The 22,136-nt window shown below is 39.7% G+C and overlaps 1 protein-coding gene across 19 annotated transcripts in view; it reads left to right on the top strand.

Moving 5' to 3' along the window:
* Nucleotides 1–22,136, top strand: part of SSX2IP (SSX family member 2 interacting protein) — a 50,416-nt gene that overhangs the window by 7,799 nt on the left and 20,481 nt on the right. For 7 of the 19 annotated variants that reach the window (XM_044749138.2, XM_070486727.1, XM_070486720.1 and 4 more), the window contains exons 2-6: nt 10,446–10,573; nt 11,171–11,340; nt 11,799–12,011; nt 18,230–18,340; nt 20,186–20,321. In XM_044749138.2, the coding sequence (XP_044605073.2) occupies nt 10,531–10,573; nt 11,171–11,340; nt 11,799–12,011; nt 18,230–18,340; nt 20,186–20,321 (673 nt within the window). In that variant the 5' untranslated portion in view covers nt 10,446–10,530. Of the gene's footprint in view, nt 1–7,619; nt 7,695–10,445; nt 10,574–11,170; nt 11,341–11,798; nt 12,012–18,229; nt 18,341–20,185; nt 20,322–22,136 lie in introns of those variants that run through there. The other 12 variants (XM_070486731.1, XM_044749141.2, XM_070486729.1 and 9 more) reach the window with 4 other exon arrangements.

The following is a 22,136-nucleotide window of genomic DNA, read 5'->3' as shown; positions in this document are numbered from 1 at the left end:
ATGAGAAATGTAAAAATGATAAATAATAGAACTGAAAATTCTTTGAAGATCGCCTAGTTTGACCTCTTGATTTTATAGATGTGGAAACTGAAAGAAAGGGAGATGATGACCAGCTCAAGGTTGCTCAGTAGATGATAGAAGTGGCACTGAGGACCCCAGCCCCTGACACTCGGTCTGCTGTTCTGGTAACACCCTGTGTAGCTTCCCTGAAGTGACTGTGCCCTGGAAAAAACTAAAGTTAATTGGAGAGCCAAGACCAAAACAGATGAAAACATTAGCAATAAAAAGTCAGTGGGTACTGAAATAGCAGCTGGTGCGGCACAGACTGAGTACATACCTGTATAGCCACGTGAGCTGCTCTCTTGAAAGAGAGAAGTGTACCTTATTAGTTGCTTGAGTCAGAGAAGGTTGATAGATTAAGAACATTTTTTTTTAAAAGAATCTTAATACTAGTTATAAATCAAAGCCAGGCTCCCTGCTGCTTTTGTCCTACCAAGTTTAGATTATAACTGAGCCAGGGAGAGAGGCCAGCTTTGCTAGAGTGGCCAGTACCCTGTGTCTTTACACTTCACACGGTAGGTGGTAGTCTGCCTGCCTGATGGGCTCCATCCCCACAGACGTGCTGCAGCGTAGCAGGGCATCAGTGTGAAGACTGCAGCGGCCTTGCTCACCTGTGTGTGTGCATGTGTGGGATAGGTGCTAGCAGCGGCATTGATTGGTGGAAAGAGTTTATCATTTGTCCAAGTCGGTATTTCTGCTGAGGGGCAGAGGTGTTGCTGTCTGGCACTGAGGTGGGAGTGCTTCCGCACACATTGTCTCTAACTCTGCGTGGATCCACTGCCTCTGAAATGTTTCTGAAGTAATATGTGCTCCTAAACCGTCCCAGCTCTCTGAAGGTGTACCATGAAGAAGGGAAAGCTGCGGCCCTCCCCTTACCACGCCCAACCATCCCATTCCCCAGGATGCCGTTGCTAACACTCTGTAACTTTCCAGACCTATCTCTTAAGTATATTTAGTTTGATTTAGCAAAAAATGGTGATCATACTGTTCTCGTTATCCGTAACTTCTTTTTTGCATGCTATACATGTAGAGCTCCTTCACTTCAATAATCCCAGAGTACGCCACCTTCTGGCTGTACGGTGTGTTGGTTTTTAACTGTCTCTCTATTGGTGGATATTTAGATTGTCTCCAGTTTATTGCCATTACAAATACTGCCACGGTCAACACTGTCCTTGTATGTCATGCTTGCTCACTTATTTGATTGAATATGTGGTAATAGATGCCTAGAAGTATAATTGATTAGTGGAAAGATTTACGCATTTCAAATTTTTGTGGACTGCTAGATTGCCATCTAAAATGGCAAACTACTGACCTCTGGTAAGGTTCTTTTCCCCTTGCATAATTGATTATCTGAATAACTCTGGAAATTTTGTGTAATTTCTAACCAGTTTTTGTCCCAACAGGGCTGCTTGCCTTTAAGACGCCATAGATTTAGTGATTAATCTGGAAATGTTTTATATTTTGTATTGCTCATGCCACTCTGCCATTAGTTTTGGTGTTTTAGAGAGGTGCTGTTCATCCCCATTGCCTCTGCTCATCACTGTAATTGCCTTTTAAAAAACCTGGATTTTTTTTCTCATTGTATGACAAAACACTAACTTATAGAAAATTTAGAAGACACAAAAAAGTACAGATTACTCGTTAATATCATGTGTGTGTGAAAGTACAGAAAGAGATGAAAGTCCTGCCCTTGCCCCTCCCTTTTCTTCTCCCACCTTGGTCCTGTCTTCCAGTTTTTCTGTTCTTCCACAAACGTCTATCTTTATAGAGCAGAATTTATACCTATATGTGTATACTCATATATTTTTTTTAAAAGACCAAATAAGATCATGTTAGATATTGTTCTGCAGCTTTTTCTACTGCTTAACAAAATATCATGGAACTCTTTCCAAATTAGTAAAATATCTAATAATAGCTAACTAACATTTATGGAGCACTTACCATAGACCCAGGACCCCGTTTTAAGCCCTTTACATGCATATACTTATTTAATAAAGTTAGTAAACTTAAAACTAAATTTCTTATTTAACCACATTATAGTCCTTTGAGGTAAAGACTGTGTTTTACTCTCCTTTTGCAGATGAGGAAAATGAGGTCCAGAGATTTCTGTTCAGGACCACTTCCCTTGTAAGGACTGGCACTGGGGTTGGAAACCGCGTGGTCTGACTTTGGCTCCTGTGCTTTAACCATTCCACCACACTGCAGCAGTCACTGGTTCAAGGGTGTAGATAAGGAATTTAATGTGGCCGCCTTCTCCGTAAGCTGCTGAGAGGGTGGCTTTCTAATGGCAGCTTCTGGCTTGGAGCCTCCTCGAGATGGTGTCCCTCAACCCAAAGGGGTGCACGTGAAATATTTTACTATAATTTGTTCTTCACGCTGTTTTGTGCAGCCCTTGCCCAGCTGGGAGAGATGGTTTAATGGGCAGTGGTAGGAAATACTGCCTCCTGAGCCTCTCATCCACCAGAGCAGCAACCCGTGATGGTTAAGAGGGTGGGCTCTGGAGTCTGGGGTGGGCAACATCCCCGCCTCTGCCACTGGCGAGCTGTGTGACCTTGGGCAAGTTACCGGAGATTTCTGTGCCTCAGTTTCCTTATCTGTAGAAAGGAAATAGAATGATAACACATAGGGTTGTTGTGAGGATTGACTTCATAATATATGCAACGCATTTAAAGCAGCCGCTGGCCCGTGTTTGTTAAATCAGTCCCCTGTATCCTGGGTATATTGCGCTTGCTTTTTCACCTGTTACCTCATTAAATACCCACAGCCACCCTAGGAAGTAGATGGTATCACGCTGTTTTCCAAGTGTAGAAACAACTATAGTCTTCTTTGGAACAAAATTATAGTAGATAGTGGTGTTGATTTTTTAAATAATCATAATGTATTTGGTCTTTGAGAGTAATAACATCTATTAAAGTATGCTGATAACCAAATTCTTAAGTTTTATGACTGAATTTGCGAGATAGGACTAATGTTTAAAGACTTAGTTTGAACGATTTCATTTTCTTAACCCAACAATTTGGTAACTCTAACTTTGTGAGATTTTAGCCAAGATTTTAGTTAGCTGTTTGTGAAAAATCCTGTGCAATATTTAGAATCCCAGATGGCATAATGTTACTATATTCCTGTGTAATGAAAAGCTATTATTTTCTGACACTTGATTGAAGTTTGTTTTAGAATTCTGATTAGGTAGGCAGTTGCGCCTTCTCAAGTTTGAATTTCAAGTGAACTTGAAAAGAACACTTAAGATCGTGTACTGTGTGAAGGAAATCTTGTAATCAAGATACTACTTATGTTTCTGCTGAGCTCTCAGTGGGTGGACGTGTTAGGAGAGATTTGGGGGATGAAGGAGAGGAGTGCTTTTCTCTAAAGGACTCACATCTTTTGCATCTTTTCCATTGCTGTTTTCCCTTATCTGCTTTTGCTTGCTGGAATGAACATGTTAATTTATCATCAGTTATATACTTGAGTCTTCATTGGTTATTCCGTCTGTTAAGATTAGTGGGGGGGAATACAGAAATGTAAATGTCCGGTACCTAAGGAGTCTAGCTGGGAAAGATGAAACAAACTGCGAAATATATGGAGGACCTCGAGAATAGGGTTCTGTGGGCTGTGCGGGGGAGTGATGGTGTTTGAGCTGGGCTTTGAAGAAGCGTTAGTTTTGGGGTAGGTGAAAGGAGAAAGCACAGGTGGAGCACACAGGCTGGAGTGAGTGTGCCATCTGTGGCACTCAGTTCATTTCATAAGATTTCCTGAGTACCTGCTATGTTTCAGGAACTGCTGGATACAAAGGTGGGTACACTCACCACCCTGGAGAAGTTCGTCAGCTAGTGGAGGAAGCATCCAACTATAATAATATGGAGTGATTAATTGTAGTACTGGATGGTGATGTTGTCAAAACCTGAGTAGTTGCTTTTGTAGTATATGGTGTCACTTTAGTAATACTTCAGCAGGAGAGAGAAATTATGCAAGGGACTCAAATATATGTATATATTTAAAAACTTTTATTAGTTATCTGTTGCTGCATAACAAATTACTCCAAAACTTAGCAGCTTAAAACAGCAAGCATTTGTCTCCCCATTTCTGTTGGTCAGGAATCTGGGTGTGGCTTAGCTGAGTGCCTCTGGCTCATGATCTCCCACTAGGCTGCCTTCAAGGTGTTCGCCAAGGCTGTAGTCATGCCAAGGCTTGACAGGGGGCATCTGCTCCAGACCCACTCATATGGCTCTAGACAGGCCTCAGGTCCTCACTGGCTGTTGGCTGGAGACATCAGTTCCTTGCCACATCGGCTTTTCATGAGTCTGATCACATGACAGCTATGACAGCTCGCTTTCCCCAGAGAGAGGGATCCAAGAATCAGCGAGTGAGAGGTGACCCCAAATGGAAGCCACAGCCTTTTTATAACCTAAACTTGGCAGTGACATCCCACAGTTTCTCCTGTATTCTGTTTGTTAGGAGCTAGTCACTAACTCCAGCCCACATTTAAGGACCAAAATAACCCAAAGGTGTGTATACTGGAAAGCAGGAATAATTGGGGGCCATCTTAGAGGCTGCCTACCCCCAAATTCTACAAGTGATTGATGTATATTGAGAACCCCCAAGTCGTTTGGGTAGAAGGAAGAAGAACCATCCCAGAAACTTTTCTGATGGAAAAAACCACAAGTGTTTTTGCTAAAGAGCTATAAACTTAGTTTTGATGTTGTCGTAATATTTACTCTTGGATAGAAAATGGTAAAATGAGTTGTTCAGTCCCACCCTCATTAAACTTTCTATAAATCTGATCTCATTTCTGGGAATTGTTTTTATGCCTTTTCAAAGCAAAGTGTTTATAAGTGAGAAAAAAGCTACTGTCTGTGGCATAGTGGGGAAGAAGTTTACAACTGTGCCTCAATTTAAGTAATAAAGTTCCTTTAAGGATTATGTACTCTGGGTGGGATAATTTAAAATGGATTATGGAAACTCAGTCTTTTAAAGAAAGCTCATGGAAATCTTTATTTGGCTTTTACCGTACATAGATTTGTGTGTATGTGAAGTGTTGAGAGGTTGACTGGTGGTAGAGTGAAAAGAGCGCGGTTTTGAAGACTGAGGTTTGTGTCCAGGCTTCACAACCAGTTAGAAATATGACCTTGGGCAACACTGTTGACCTCCCTGAGTCCAAGTTTCCTGTCTATAAAATAGATAAATATATATGAAGGAAAATACGTTGACGTGAAGAATGATAGATTTATGAAACTTAAAATCTTCATTTTCTTTCAGAAAGGGTACAGTTACATTAAGTTCACATATCTCACTGCTTCTGAATTTTCTCTCAGGATTCTAACCAAGAAAATGCTACTAGATAATTCTTCAGTTCTGCACTGTCATTTTACCCAGAAAAGACTGGGGTACCCTTGCTTATTTTACCCCTGAAGTAATGCCTCTGGTACTTTGGAGCCCACAGCAACATAGAAGAAAGCCAGAGCAGTTTTCCAGAAATAGTAAGAAAATTGATTGCAATTTTACTGCAATTAGTAAGATTTTCTCTTATGAAGACTTGTTTATTGGAATCTACATTGAGAAATACTTGGATCAAGGAAGTTTATTAGATGCTTATATATCTTATCCACCGGAAGGAACAAAACTGTTTCTCTGATGTAGAGAACAGGAGAAAGAATTCCTACTCATGGATTACTTTATAGATTTTTTTTCTTGCTTTAATTTATTTCAGGATTGTTCCCCAGCAGTCTTGAATGAAATGACTTTTACAAGATGTTTTAATTCTTTAATCTTCAAGTTTTGCTCATAGAATTCATTCGTGGGTTTAACCTATCTTGGAATCTGGGCAGCTACCCTAACCAATGGTATATAGGGAATTGGGGGTTGCAGATTATTTGAACCAAAACACGATTCACTGTTAACTTTTTTTCCTTTCTTCTATAACGAAACTGTAGTAACAATGCCAGCGTAACCAAGTTTGTTGTTATGTGACTTGTCATGGTTGATTGTGTTCACTATATAACGGTTTGCTATGACTTGATTAATATACAATATTATATATATTATATATATAATATGGAACTTAATTCTGTGTTTCAGCACCAGGTTTTAATAGAGTCCTTGGCTGCTTTTGACACCTTCAGGTTGAAGTGAACTTTTGATGATATTAGATTTGTGCAAAGCAGAGATGCTTCTGTTCACTTTTTGCTTTTGCTTTTGAAATTAATATTGACTTATTTAATATCTTCTTAAAAAACAGTTTGCATCCTTCAACAATGAAATTTTTGCTGTGATTGAGCCAGAATAGAATACTTTGCTTAAGTTAGTGTCTTGGTTTTGGGATGTACTTCTGTCGCTTAACAACAGGGATACGTTCTGAGAGATGCATCATTAGGTGATTTCATTGTTGTGTGAACATCGTAGAGTCTTCTTACACAATTCGAGATGGTGTAGCCTAGGCCGAGTGGTACTAATCTTGTGGGAACAGCGTCGTATATGTGGTGAGTCGTTGACGGAAATGTCATCATGCGGCATGTGGCTGTACATTGATTAAGACTCTTAAGTCTCCTCTTTTGGAAAAACTGGTTGGGTAACTTTTATCACAAGGCTTGTAGTGTATAATTTGGTGCATCATTGAACAGAAGAGGATCCATAGAAACTTTAACGTTGTGTGAAATCATAAATTGTTAGTAAATTCTTTGTTTCATAGCACTTCAAAATGGAGTTTGAGTTTTCATTGTGAACATTTAACTAGACCCGAATATTTTGCAGATTTGTTTTTTTCTTAGTTAATGGGACAGGGAAGAGTTCACTGTCTAAACCTTTAGACACTGGAGAGCTAAATTCACAGAGAGTAACTAACTTAAATACTGCAGATTTGTTTTTTTCTTAGTTAATGGGACAGGGAAGAGTTCACTGTCTAAACCTTTAGACACTGGAGAGCTAAATTCACAGAGAGTAACTAACTTAAATACAACTTTAAAGAATGGATATGTAGTAGACACGCTGTGATGTTGGATGATCTTTCTGTATGAGGAGAAAAGGCCCGTAGGGCACTATTGTGTCTTATTTACAAATATCTTTAAAAACAGGACTTAGAAGGGTCCCTATTTCTGTTTTCTTCTGATCTTGTCCCTCCACGAACCTAACAATTAGAAAGAATTAACTCACTGTCTAATGTGTTTTTATAAGGATATCTGGCTCCAGATCTTCTGAGGATTTATGTTCAACTTTTATTAAGAGCAGCAGTGTGTTTTCTAACAAGTTTTAGAATCCTGTCATTTGTACCAAACAGATCTGTGTCTAGATGATGATGATGACACCTGATGTTAATTACCTGTGTCCCACATGCCGTGTGCTAAATATGCTTCCTGTGCGTTATCTTACTTAATCCTCTTGGGAAACTGAAGTAAGCGCCATTGTAATGGCAGTTTACCTGTGAGGAAGCCAGGGCTTGGGGAGGTTAACTAACTTACCCAAGCAGAGCAGGGTTAGAGTAGATGGGTTTATTGTCCTTTGGATCCTGTTTTGCTTAAACTTACTGTCTCTGAAAGCCAAAAGTAAAATCATTGTCTTTCTTGGTGCAGACTCAACTTCCTCCTGCTCATCCAGTTGCTGAAGGCACCCATTTAAGCACAGTGGGAAGTGCAGACTAGTTCAAGGTACTCTGACCAATGCACATGAGTAGAAAAATGGCCAAAGCTCAGTGCTGGCCTGGATAACCACCTGTGTGTGTGACTTGATAACATGTAATAGAACACATCCCATCATTTGCATTGGTATATATTCTATGCTGTTGTAATCTGGGCGCCATCCTTGATCTCTCCTTTGCTCATATTTCAGTCCATCTGCAAGTCCTGAAGGTTCTATCTGCAGAACACATCCCTCATTTATCCACCTGTTAGAGCTGTGATGGAGCCCTGGTCTTCTTGCCTGAGCTATACCAGTAACCTGATTTCTCCCAGCCTCTACTATTGTCCACCTGTAATCTCCTCAGAGGGTGGAGTAGCCAGAGTGACCTGTTTTAAAGCCTAAGGGAGATCATGTTGCTTTCCTGCCTGAACTCCTTCAGTAGCTTTTCGTTGTAATTTAGGGAGTCAGCTTCCTTCCATCTGTCTTTGCTTGTGGTGCTTCAGATGTTGATGTTTTTCATACTTAACCAAGTTCATTTCGTCTTGGGTCTTTGTATCTGCTCTTCGCTCTACCTGGGCTGCTCGGGTCGTTGATCATCTTGTGGCTTACTCTCTATCATTTAGGCCTCAGTTCAGATGCAAGCATCTCAGTGCAGCCCCCCTTGGCTAATGTGGATGCCCCCACCCCAACACTCTCTCATGTTACTGTCTTTATTTTCTTTATAGTTCTCCTCATTGTTATGTTAATTTAATTTAAATTATTGCTTGCTTCTTAGCTATTTCTGCCCCAACTAGAAGGTGAACTTCTTGAGAGCAGGGCCTCCCCTTGTACCTGGAAAAGTGTGCCTGGCACATAGTAGCACAATTAAAGGTTTGCTGAATGAATGAAAATTTTCCTGTCACTTGCTTATTACATTACATTGTGAACAGTTCCCCACAATCTTAAATATTCAGAACAGGGGTGATGAACTCTTGATCCACAGTCCAGATCTGCCCTAAAGACACATTTATTTGGCTTATTAAAAAGCGTAGTTGTTTGAGGTATAACTTACATCCAGTCAGGTGCACAGATGCTTGATGAATTGCTCTAATGTGTGTACCCACATAAACCCCTCTCAGATCAAAATGTGGAGGGCTTTCATATCCCCTCCCGCTTCCCACACGAGAACTTGCACAGTTAATCTTTTTCATTTTAACCTTTAAAAATTGGAGATTTCACGTAAAAATCTAGAATTCCAACATCTCTTAAAAAATGGAAAGATGTAGCAACAAAGGACCCACTTTCTCCTTCGGTCACGATGTATCATAGCTGAGAAGCAACTGTCCAGAGTGTTGGCTTGTGTTCTCCAGTTTGCCTCCAATCTTCACCTCTCCTCCTTCTATCCCTGACCTTGAAATTGGCTTCCAGTTGCCATTTATAATTTCATTTGAATTGTTTTTTTTTATGATGGAGAAATGTTTATTTCTTCCACTATGTCTGTAAAAAAGTGTAAATGTGGATGGCAGACCGAAAAGGCTGTGTTTCTTTCTTTTTTTTTTTTTTGAGGAAGATTATCCCTGAGCTAACTACTGCCAGTCCTCCTCTTTTTTCTGAGGAAGCCTGGCCCTGAGCTAACATCCGTGCCCATCTTCCTCTGCTTTATATGTGGGACGCCTGCCACAGCATGGTGTGCCAAGCGGTGCCATGTCCGCACCCAGGATCCGAACCGGCGAACGTGGGCCACTGAGAAGTGAAACGTGTGAACTTAACCACTGCGTCACCGGGCAGGCCCCGCTGTGTGTTTCTTATACTTAATCCGTTTCATTCATATATATTTCTGGCCTTTTATGTATTTGTTAGCCATCGTAATTCTACATGGCTGTGTTTAAAGGTTGCACAATGTTGTATAAATGTGTCATTTACCCAATCTCTTATTGTGGAACTTATAAGTTATTTCCAGTTTTTTGGTATTGTAAATGAATATTGTAGATGAATCTTTGTACAAATCATTATTTTATTAGGGTAAAATTTTAGAAATGGAATTTCTGAATTAAAATATTTTCATTTTTATGACTTTTGATACTGCCAAATTGCTTGGTAGTAGTATATGTTGATGTGCTCTTTCTGGGGAGTGGTGTATGGGAGTATTTGTTTTCCTATGTCTGTGCCAATGCTGGGAATTGTAACTAAAAAGAAAGGTTTTGGGGGGTTGGGGAGGAAGTGAAAGGGGTAAAGGGGAAAATTTGTTCAGTGACAGATGGAAACTAGACTATTGGTGGTGAACACGATGTCGTCTATACAGAAGTCAAAATATGATGTCCACCTGAAATTTATATATTGTTATAAACCAATGTTACCTCAATAAAAAAATTTTTAAAAGTTTGCTAGTAATATTTAGTAAAAACAAAAAGTAGGAATGCTGGCCAAGAAGTTTTTCATCTTTTCACCTACGTAAATAAAAATTGTACTTTATTTTAGAGGATATAGTATAGAAATGTTTGTTACTTAGTACAGCGCTATACCTTGGATTTATCTTGTGAGTCAAATCATGCACCACGTACTTTGTATATGAAGTAATGTGAATACCTCAGTAGAATTTGAGAATCCTTTAGCCTTGATCGTTATACACACACACGCACAATTATTATTGAGCTCTACCATCTTCTATATGGAAGTGCACGGGAGTAAATGCAAAATTCTTCTGTTTTGAAGGACGTACACCTAACTCTTATACATTGGTTTTGTATGTGCTTTCATATTTTTAATTAGATGCTATTATTCTGTGTTTGCTGTTTAATTAGATGCCTACGTAGAAGAGTGGCAGCAGCTGGACTCTGTGTTCCCCTGCTGAACTGGCCCTCAGGTATCCTGGCTCTGGCGAGTGCTATGGGAGATTGGATGACTGTTACAGATCCAGGTCTGTCTTCAGGTAACTGAGTCTCAAATAATGATAAACTAAGGCAGTAATTGTAAAGGTGGATTTTTCAGTGAAACTATAATTACCATAAATATTGAAGATGTGACTAGAGAAAGACATAAATACTTGCAAAATATCTAATTTTCATCTTGAGAAAAATCATCAGGGAGAGCTAAGTGTTGTGCCGTGATTTGTGGGGTTAAATGCTTTAGATGGGTAATAGGTTACTTGATATTATTTTTGAGGGAAGTTTTCATGCATTTGAAATAAATTCATTGGCTACTTCAAAACATTTCTCTGACGTACTCCTTGAATCGCATAAACTTTGAGTGGCATAGACAAGTGGTTTTTGTCTGTTATTTTTGTAAATCTGATGCACTGAGAATGGGGTAGTGTAGTGTCGCTTAACATGCTTACTAAGAGCACCGCTGTATAGTTGTATCATTTTGGGAAAAAGGTATATGGTTTTCATACAAAGAATAGGTTTGTCCTAATTTGGAAATATTTTAAAATATTTCTATAATTTAAAATCTTTGGTAATGGAGATTGTTTGCTTTGTATGCATTTTTATAAATTATTTACATAAATGCCTTTTATTGATTCTTTCAGAAAGCAAAAATATCTCTCAAAATACCTCAGAAACAAAGATGTCTCCATCAAGTTTATACTCACAGCAAGTGCTATGTTCTTCAATACCTTTATCAAAAAATGTGCACAGTTTTTTCAGTGCCTTCTGCACAGAACAGAATATTGAACAAAGTATTTCATATCTGGATCAGGTAACGTGTTTTTTTTTGTAAGAAGCAATAGCATAAATCATGTTATATAGTAGAAAATATCGAAGTTATGGGAAAAACACTTGTCAAGCACTGGTATGTTGTTACATAATGGTCCGGGAATCATCACATTAGCTTTGCAGAGAAGCTTGATGATCATCTAGGCCAGATACAAGGTAAATGTTGTCTGGGCAGGTTAGCCTCCCTGTCACCCAGGGCTCCTCCGCTGGGAGTCTCACCCTGTTTTACTGATGTAGAAACCTAAGTGCCCCGCTCCAGGTCACGTGGTTGCAGAGCAGAGGCTGATAGAGCCCAGTTCTCTCAATTCTTTGTCCTTTGGGATATTTACGATTTTCTTAACTATCTCAGGATAGTTTCTTTCTCAGAAAAGATTTCTGTCTTTTGTGTCTTTATGAAAATGTCTGGTAACCAACTTTTAGGAAAACATTTTCTCTTACCAGGAATTGACTACTTTCGGGTTTCCTTCATTATATGAAGAATCCAAAGGTAAAGAGACAAAGAGAGAATTAAATATAGTTGCTGTTTTAAATTGTATGAATGAGCTACTTATACTTCAGCGGAAGAACCTTCTAGCTCAGGAAAATGTGGAAACACAGAATCTGAAACTGGGAAGTGATATGGACCATCTGCAGAGCTGCTATGCAAAACTTAAGGTAGAAATTCTTGTCCATCTGTGTTTCAATGCCGTTATGTGATTTGATATGCCAAATTTTCACTGGCCTTATCAAACAACTTTTAGGGTTAATGTTTTTAAGTTTTGGGGGGTTTTTTAAACTGGTAAGTAAAAGTGAACTCTAAGTAGTTTGTGCATATCAATCCTGCGGCTTCGTAAGATCTATACTGAAGGCATTGATTTTATCAACTGTTTAGTGACTTGCCCAATCTGTAGAAAGATTAGGACATATTTATATCTGAGGAAAATAAAGTTTCCCCCATTCCATCCGATCTTGCTTAATAAAGTAGATGCTTAATTTAAAATAGTTTTATTGTGAGAGGCTGTGTCAGTTAATTCCAAGAATATTCTTTTTTTTTTAATTGAGTTCGTAATAGTTTACATCATTGTGAGATTTCAGTTGTACATTATTTCTTGACTGTCACCACATAAGCACTCCCCTTCACCCCCTGTGCCCACCCCCACCCCCCTTCCCCTGGTAACCACTGAACTGTTTTCTTTGTCCCAGTACTTGTTTATATTCCACATATGAGTGAAATCCTCTGGTCTTTCTCAGACTGGCTTGTTTTGCTTAGCATAATTCTCTCCAGGTCCATCCAGGTTGTTGCAAATGGGATGATTTTGTCTTTTTGCATGGCTGAGTAGTATTCATTGTATATACATACCACATCTTCTTTATCCAATCATCAGTCGATGGGCACTTGGGTTGCTTCCTTGTCTTGGCTATTGTGAATAGTGCTGCAGTGAACATAGGGGTGCATATGTTACTTTGGCTTCTTGATTTCAAATTGTTTGGGTAGATACCCAGTAGTGAGATAGCTCGGTCGTATAGAAGTTCTATTTTTAGTTTTTTGAGGAATCTCCGTACTGTTTTCCATAGCGGCTGTACCAGTTTGCATTCCCACCAGCAGTGTATGAGGGTTCCCTGCTCTCCACACCCTCGCCAACATTTGTTATTTTTTCTTAGTGATTAGAGCCATTTTAACAGGCATAAGGTGGTATCTTAGAGTAGTTTTGATGTGTATTTTGAACATCTTTTCATGTGTTATTGGCCATCTCTATATCTTCTTTGGAAAAACGTATGTTCATATCCTCTGCCCACTTTTTGATGGGGTTGTTTGCTTGCTTATTGTTCAGTTGTGTGAGTTCCTTATATATTATGGAGATTAACCCCTTGTCAGATAAATTATTTGCAAATATTTTCTCCCACTTGGTGGTTGTCTTTTTGTTTTGATCCTAGTTTCTTTCACCTTGCAGAAGGTCTTTAGTCTGATGAATTCCAACTTGTTTATTTTTTCTTTTGTTTCCCTTGTCTGAGAGGCCATGGTATTTGAAAAGATCCTTTTTAGTTCCATGTCAAAGAGTGTACTACCTATATTATCTTCCAGGAGTTTTATAGTTTCAGGACGTGTCTTCAAGTCTTTGATCCATTTTGAGTTTGTTTTTGTGTATGGCGTGAGATAGTGGTCTACCTTCATTCTTTTGCAAGTGGATGTCCAGTTTTCCCAACACCATTTATTGAAGAGACTATCTTTTCTCCATTGTATGTTCTTGGCACCTTTGTTGAAGATTAGCTGTCCACAGATGTGTGGTTTTATTTCTGGGCTTTCAGTTCTGTTCCACTGATCTGTGTGCCTGTTTTTGTACCAGTAGCATGCCATTTTGATCACTATGGCTTCGTAGTACATTTTGAAGTCAGGGGTTGTGAAACCTCCAGCTTTGTTCTTTTTTCTCAGGATTGCCTTAGCAATTTGGGGTCTTTGATTGCCCCATGTGAAGTTTAGTATTCTTTGCTCTATTTCCGTGAAGAATGTCATTGGGATTCTGATAGGGATAGCATTGAGTCTGTAGATTGCTTTGTGTAGTATGGACATTTTAACTGTGTTTATTCTTCCAATCCATGAGCAAGGAATCTCTTTCCATCTCTTTAAGTCATTATTAATTTCTCACAGTAATGCCTTATAGTTTTCATTGTTTAAGTCCTTCACCTCCTTGGTTAAATTTATTCCTAGGTACTGTATTCTTTTAGTTGTGATTGTAAATGGGATTGTATTCTTGAGTTCTCTTTCTGTAAGTTTGTTATTAGAGTGTAAAAAAGCAACTGATTTTTCTAAGTTGATTCTGTACCCTGAAACTTTACTGTAGTGGTTAATTATTTCTATTGGTTTTCCGATGGATTTTCGGGGTTTTCTATATAAGATCATGTCATCTGCAAACAGCCAAGAAGAATATTCTTGAGGGCATCTGTGCCAGAGTTGCTGAAGCTCAGTAATGAAAGCAGGACAGATAACTTGTGACTCGTGGAGGTCCCTGGGGCTCCAGAGAAGACCGTCGAGGAATGCTTTCATGAACTTGCTTCTTTCTCTGAACAAAGGAAATATTTTTCACAGGCCATTGATCTGCTGCCTTAAATGATAGAACATCTGTTGCTGGCTTCTGCTTTGCTTTCATTCTTTGTTTTCCTTTTTAAAAAAATTTTTTTTTACTCATTTGAGAAGGAGAGGGAAGAAGGTGTTCAAAATGGTGGTACAGTAGGGACTTATGATTGTATGTTATGAATAATATCATCAAGACAAAAGCGTATTATCCACGTTGGGTTGCCTTATCTGGGAAAATAGCCTTTGAATCAGCATACTCTCAGGAGATGAACTTCCTGTTAGTTTTTCACCTGTTGGTCCATGCCTCTCCACTTATTTTTCTTCCTTGTTATCCTCTCCCACCAGCTCCCTCCAAGAACAGGTAACAACAATATAAAAAAAAAAAAAAACCCACGCAGCATCTCGAATCTTTGAACTCTATTGCATAATAGATCTCTCAGTCTAATATTTTAAAATCCTCTGATGGGAAGTTGACAGCAAAGAAGTGGCCTAGAGGCGGCCTGTATGTGAACACTGGGAACATTTGGGGGTTGGTTGAGGGGCATCTTAGCTCCTCAGCACATCTGCCCACCAGATGTGCCACGTGTCATTGCCTAATGCTATTTTATGTTGTCTTCTGAGCTCATCGACAGTGATAACAGTAGGTTTATCTTTAGTAGTATTTTTAGGTTTTTGTACATCCTGTATGTTTAAGAGGTAGAGATTATCAGACTGTGTATCTTGGCTGACTGGGGAACTGTGGTGAGCTGGAGGGGATAGTTGGTACCCTCTAGGCTTATAAAAAGACTGAGTTGTGCATAATACTTTAATCTTAATCAGAGAGACTTATGGAAGGTCTTATGAAGTAGACTGACCCAGAGTTGTAAACCCTAAAAGGCAATAATTCTGCATTAAAACTTTTTACATCTGTGAACCCTTGGCCAAGTTCTCATAAGTAGCTGGTGAATAATTAGATAGTGATCTTGCTAATCGGGGCTGCTGAGCCTCTCCTCTACAGAGTGATTGCTTATTAAGACTGCCCAGAGAATAAAGTATTTTCCAGAATATCTTCTAATTTGGGATTTGATCTGAATCAAAGTCACGTATTTTTCTGTGGACAGAAATGTGTGTTTAATGGGAAAAGTTGCTGATCTATCCCTGAAGAGTTTCTAGAACTAGCATATGATTCATTCAATTTGTTGAGCAAAATTTATTGAGTATTTATGTGCTAGGCGCTGGGTTTCTTTAATGGAAGCAAAATCACTCTTTTTGGTGAAGAAGATTGGCTCTGCACTAACATCCATTGCCAATCTTCCTCTTTTTTTTCTCCCTCCCCAAAGCCCCAGTACGTAGTTGTATATCCTAGTTGTAGGTCATTCTAGTTCTGAGACACCACCACAGCATGGCCTGATGAGCAGTGTGTAGGTCTGTGCCCAGGATCTGAAGCGGCGAACCCCAGGCCACTGAAGTGGAGCGCATGAACTTAACCACTCAGCCACGGGGCCAGCCCTGGCACTGGGTTTCAAAGATGAATGAAACCCAGTCCCTGCTTGCAAGGAGACTGTAGTCCAGTGGAAGGAGGCACAGTGAACCATGATTATTTACTTTGTTAATTGTTCTTGGTGTGGTCAGGGAAAGCTTCACAGAGAGGTAACACTTGATCTGAGATTTGAGGAATGAGTAGAAATTTGCCAATGTTTGGAAAAGACATTGTAAGCAGAGCGTGTAACCTGTATAAAAGCATGGAGGTATGAGAGAGCATTTACTTTCAGGTGACAGCAAATAGCTCCATAGGGGTGAGGTATATGGTATATGATGAAGAGTGGTAAGAGGTGAGGCTGGGACCCAGGCTTCAGATGATGTGAAAGGCGTTGTACAGAAACCCGGAGGCCCCGAGGAATGTAAACAGGAGGAAGGCATGATGTAAATATCGCTCCAGCAGTGGGGTGGGGAAGTCTTAGGGGCAGGTGCAGATTTGTATTTGGGATGAAGGTAGGGGGCTCAGAAGGCTGGTGGACAGAACAGCTGTCACAGGCCTTAGCAGTTGCCCAGGCCAGAGAGGTTTTGGACTTGAACTAAAGTAGTGCCAGTGGAGATAGTAAGAGTGAGATGTGAAAAAAACTTAAGACGTAGAATGAGTAGAATTTTATGAAAAGTTGAATTTGGAGAATGAGAAAGTCATTAATTTAAGATACTGTCTGAGTCTCTGTCTTGAGTTTACTGAGGCTGATGGTATGATTCACTGAGATAAATGCAGGAAGGGAGTGTTGAGGTTTGCAGGGATGATGATGAGGTCGAGTGACGCGTTGATAATCACTTGGAGGGAATCTCTGATTTGACACGTGGGGCATATCAGCTGGCTGAGTGCCTTTAACTGTAGCCATGCCAGGCGCCGGCCCCATGGCCGAGTGGTTAAGTTCGCGTGCTCCACTCTGGCAGCCCAGGGTTTTGCTGGTTCGAATCCTGGGCATGGATGTGGTACCACTCATCAGGCCACGCTGAGGTGGTGTCCCACATGCCACAACTAGAAGGAACCACAACTAAAAAAATACACAACAATGCATGGGGGGGCTTTGGGAGAAAAATGAAAAATAAAATCTTTAAAAAAAACAAAAAACTTAGCCATGCCAAGAGGTCTGGCATGATAGGAAGTTTTAAACACTCCAAAGAAGAGGGTGGCAAAAATTCTGACAACCTTAGAGTTGTCCAAGTTATAGGCCTAAATTTTCTGTATCGTTTTGAGATCCATTGTTACAGAGATTGCGCAAGTTGTTGTTTGTGGTCAGTTATGACATAACTTGAGTGACTTTTATATTTTATAAAGATAAGAGGATTTAAAAAATATTTCAGTGGCCTCAAGCAGAGCTTGGGACAGTTCCTAAGGGAATGTGTGGAAGGAATTAGAAGTGAGCATTTTATCCCACACCAATCCCAGGGGTGCTCCCATTCCTCTCTAGGAAAAGTCTTCAGAGAGTTGACTGCCTGCAAAGGAGAACTGGCGTCGGGCTATCACCTCGCTCTTTTTCCCGTGAAGGGTTGCCACTTTGCTTGGTTAGCCATCTTCAGACTTAGCTCCGAGTCACTCTTGGCTCTTTCTCAAAGAGTGTGCTATAGAATTGTTAAAAAATATTTTAAAAGGGCCAGCCCTGCGGCCTAGTGGTTAAGTTTGGTGCACTCCCTGTGGTGGCCCAGATTTGCAGGTTTGGATCTTAGGCACAGACCTACACCGCTCATCAACCACACTGTGGCAGTGACCCACATATAAAGTGGAGGCAGATTGGCACAGATGTTAGCTCAGGGCTAATCTTCCTCAGCAAAAAAAATAAAAAAAATAAAAAAAATTTAAATGTCCAAGGGCAGCATCACTGGGATAAGTCAAGTGCCTTTCAAAGGATCCGCTTTGAAGCTCTTTTGTATATACATTAAAAAATTTGGTATTTAAATTTAAGTAGGGGCTGGCCTGGTGTCATTGTGGTTAGGTTCATGTGCTCCACTTCAGCAGCCCAGAATTTGCTGGTTTGGATCCTGAGCACAGACCTATACACTGCTCATCAAGCCATGCTGTGGCGGCATCCAACATAGAAGAACTAGGACTTACAACTAGGATATACAGCTATGTACTGGGGGGCTTTGGGGAGAAAAGAAAATTTAAGTAAATTTTGTAACTTTATAGTACTGAGCTTTATAATAGTTGCTTTAAATAAACATTCTGTGTGATATTAAACCTCAGTTTTAGCTAACAAACCCTAGTATGTGTGAATTGTTTTTACTAACCTTTAAAGAATTCAGTTGCTCTGAATCCTATGTTAATTTTAATCAAAATTGCATGTGAATGTTTTAGGAACAACTGGAAACCTCCAGGAGAGAAATGATTGGGCTTCAGGAAAGAGACAGACAGTTACAATGCAAGAACCGGAATTTGCATCAGCTACTGAAAAATGAAAAAGATGAGGTGAGTTGTCAGTTGTTGCAGATAAAGTTTAAGTGAATTTGTTTGTTTGTAATTCGAGGTGACCATAAGAGCCTCTTCAAAATAAGAAAGAACTGAGGCCGGCCCAGTGGTGCAGCGGTTAAGTTCGCACGTTCCGCTTTGGCAGCCTGGGCTTTGCCGGTTCGGATCTTAGGTACGGACCTACGCACCACTTATCAAGCCATGCTGTGGCAGGTGTCCCATATATAAAGTGGAGGAAGATGGGCACAGATTATAGCTCAGGGCCAGTCTTCCTCAGCAAAAAGAGGAGGATTGGCTGCAGATGTTAGCTCAGGGCTAATCTTCCTCAAAAAAAAGGAACCATTTATTCATCCTGTGTCAAATTGGTATGATAGACCTCTGTGTACAGTACTGTATCTATTTAACTGAGAGGTCAGGAACTCTGGCCACCCTCTGCCCCGAGTGGACCCATTTCGCTTAGTATATTAGTCCATAGCTTGTGACAAGCAGTGTCCTTTACTGTCCATCCTAGACTAACATGCATTGTCACTTTTTCTCAGCCACAAGGGTGCCTTAAATGCAGATCTTTCATTCTCTGCCGTACTTAATATCTGGCATGCCTCCTCTTGCACTATGTTAGATATTGACATTGTTCATCCAGTCAATTAATTACTTGATTAAATGGCACAAGAGCTATTGTTAAAAAAAAAAAAAAGCAATTGACATTAAAAATCTCATTTCTAAGGCTAAAGACCTTATAATTATAATCACATTTCTGCTTTAGTGGTTACTTAATATTGACACCTATGGAGTTAATGCATTTGAAATTATTATTTCTAAATTTATGTAAGAAGAAACCATTATGTCATTTGTTACTCTGCAGTTTGCTCCCTGACCATGTGATAACTGTAAAAATACAATACTTATTTTCAGTGTTATGTATGTTGTTTTAACTATAATTCAAGACTTTTAGGGGAGCGTATTTCTTTCAGGACCTTACTGTGGTTTAGACAGATTTGTTTTACCATATTTATTCAGTCATATATTTAGTAAGTGGGTAATGAAGTCTTAACTAAACTGCAAGGTTGCTTATACATTTCCTTGAGTTATTTCACAGAAAATTTTGACTTGATTTGTTGATTACACATAAATGGTTTGAATATAGTTCATCTTTAGTAAGGATTTGGTTAAACATGATCATCTCCAGCAGAGAGTAAGGTTGTCTGTATGAAGAGAACGTACTTCCTGTGAGGGGCTGCTGAGAAGCCATGGTGGGTACAACACTGAGCGGTAGTGCCTGGCGTGCACTCAGCATGTGTGCGAACCCCCTTCTCTCGGCTGTTTGGACTTACTCTAATTTGAGAACTGGGGTTACTGTAGTTTGAGAACTGTTTACGATCAGAGAAAAACGAACCTGTTTACCTGCTGCCGTATGCCATGGCTGATTTGCCTTGTCACAGATTGATAAGGAATGGAGTGATTCAAGACAGGAGTATCAGGCAGTCACTCCCAATGACCTGACGAATTCTGCTTGTCTCAAATGGTGCTTTAATCACTTGAATACTTCCGTAAGAGTTTCTGGTTTCTCAATGAGCAGAGTCTATATGTAGGGTGAAAGATGTAGAAGATAATTTAGAAAGCAGCTCTGGAAATTTCAGAAGTAAAAAATAAAAACTTTATGTGGTTCGTTTAATGCTGTTTTAGAGAGGGATTTCTAATGGTTATGGAGAAGGCAGAATAATTCTAGATTTTAAAACTTTTGTCAGGAGGCGAATGCTAGGACTTCTTTTCTCTTTTGAATTTGTCAATTTTAACTGGTTTTATCAATCCTAAAGGGACTCATTTGATAGAAAATGCTTTTTTCAGGTACAGAAATTGCAAAATATCATTGCAAGTCGAGCTACTCAGTATAATCATGATATGAAGAGAAAAGAGCGTGAATATAATAAACTAAAGGAACGTCTACATCAGCTTGTTATGAACAAGAAGGATAAAAAAATAGGTAAGAAGCAGCTGGCTAAGATAGAGCAAAGGCAATACTGAAGCTGATATGATGCTAAGAAATAAATGTAAAGGCATTGAGCACAATAACTCAGGAAGCGTTATTTTCATGCTTCATCCAATTGTTTTTAGATGGTGTATCTCCATATAAACTAGAAATTGAGACAGCTGATGAGTGAAAAATAGTTTTACTTTGTTTCATTAGTTGGATATAAGAATTGCACATTTTTTTAATGTGACAGGTGTCGGATTAATCTATAGAGAAAAACTAAGCCAGAGGACACTCTAGTCTTCCACAGCAAAGAACTAACCATATTAAAAGTCAGGATTGGTTTCTGAGTATCAAAAGAAGTGTGATTTTAGAGTTAACTTCATAAAATTGTTCATGAGACCAAATCATTTATGTCAGTTTGAGTTCCTTTAAATAAGTTTAGCTGTGCCTTTTTGAAACAACTAGTCAAAAGGATGGACTGTGAAAGTTATGCTTGTGTTTGTGCCTACGGTATACTTTTTTCTAATATTTCTCTTCTGAAAATTAATTCACAACTTATGTGATCCAAGCATGTGCATAATTTCAAGTAAATAGCATAGATTAAGCAGTAGGACTACACACGCACAGAAGTAGAGCAACACGGATAGAGGTTTGCCGGCTTCATAAGAGTCAGGGAACAGGAAATCCGAGCGTTGACTCGGAGAGTGGTTGTCCTCTAACCCACATTGTCCAGGGAGACCCTGAACTGTCTCTTCCCAAACCAACCTTGGACTCGCTGATGCGGCAGCTGATGAGCAGGTGTCTCAGGCCGCCACGTGGTGGGCTCTGCCTGCTGTCAGCCCGCAGCTCAGTGGAGACTGCACCAGTCTCACCCTGTACCGCAGAGCTGTTGCAGTAAGTGGAGTATTTTATTTTAAAAATTATTGAAAAATGAAAAGTGTGATAAGCAATTAAGGCATTGATGGAAGTCTTTAGATATCGTGAAGGACTAAGTAGTAAACTTCCCTTGGACACCTATTGGTTTTTAAGGCTGGTTAATCTTGTGTTCATTCATGAAGGAAATAACAAAGTTAAAGAGCAGGGTGAAATGCTGGAAGTATAAAATGTAATACCTACTTAGGGAAGTTTATTAAAGATTTAGCTCTGGTAACCGAGCTCTTACTTTATGGGGCTCTGGCTGTTTCCCAGGCCAGACCCAGTTGGAAGGGATAGTCGCATAACGATTTTATCTTTAAAATTAAAGATCTTTAAAATTATAAAGCTTAATTTTAGCTTTAACATTACAGTAACTTACTCATCTTATTTCCTGCTCACGACAACTGTTTCCATCTCCTCCTGGGGCAGAGGAGACATTGGCATTGTCAGGATGATGGTGACAGTACAGGGCTTGGCAGACTTTTCCTGTGAAGGTCCAGGTAGTGAATATTATCAGGTTTGTGGTCTTTGTCACAACTATTCATCTCTGCTGTTGTAGCCCGAAAGTAGCCGTGGACAACATATAAACAAATGGTGAGGCTGTGTTCTGACAAAATCAGGCAGCCGCCCGCAGGTCTTGGTTTGCCAGCCCCTGGTGGTAAGATTGATAATGGTTATATTTATTAAGTACTTCTTGTGTTGCGTGCTTTAACGTTTCTTTACTCTTCACCACAGTTCTTTGATAGATGCTTTCATTATTCCCATGGTATCGATGAAGAAACAGGCTTGGCAGTTAAACAACTTGCCAAGATCTCAGTGCTTATAAGTGATGGAGCTGGAACCTGAAACCTGGGCTGTTTGAGCCCAAATCCTAATGTTTACCCCAGGTTGACTTCTGTCCCTAATGTG

This window comes from Equus asinus, chromosome 16 (genome assembly GCF_041296235.1).
Source record: "Equus asinus isolate D_3611 breed Donkey chromosome 16, EquAss-T2T_v2, whole genome shotgun sequence".
In the NCBI taxonomy this organism is placed as follows: Eukaryota; Metazoa; Chordata; class Mammalia; order Perissodactyla; family Equidae; genus Equus; species Equus asinus.
Note: the sequence above shows the minus strand (reverse complement) of the source record. Positions and strands in the feature narration are given on the sequence as shown.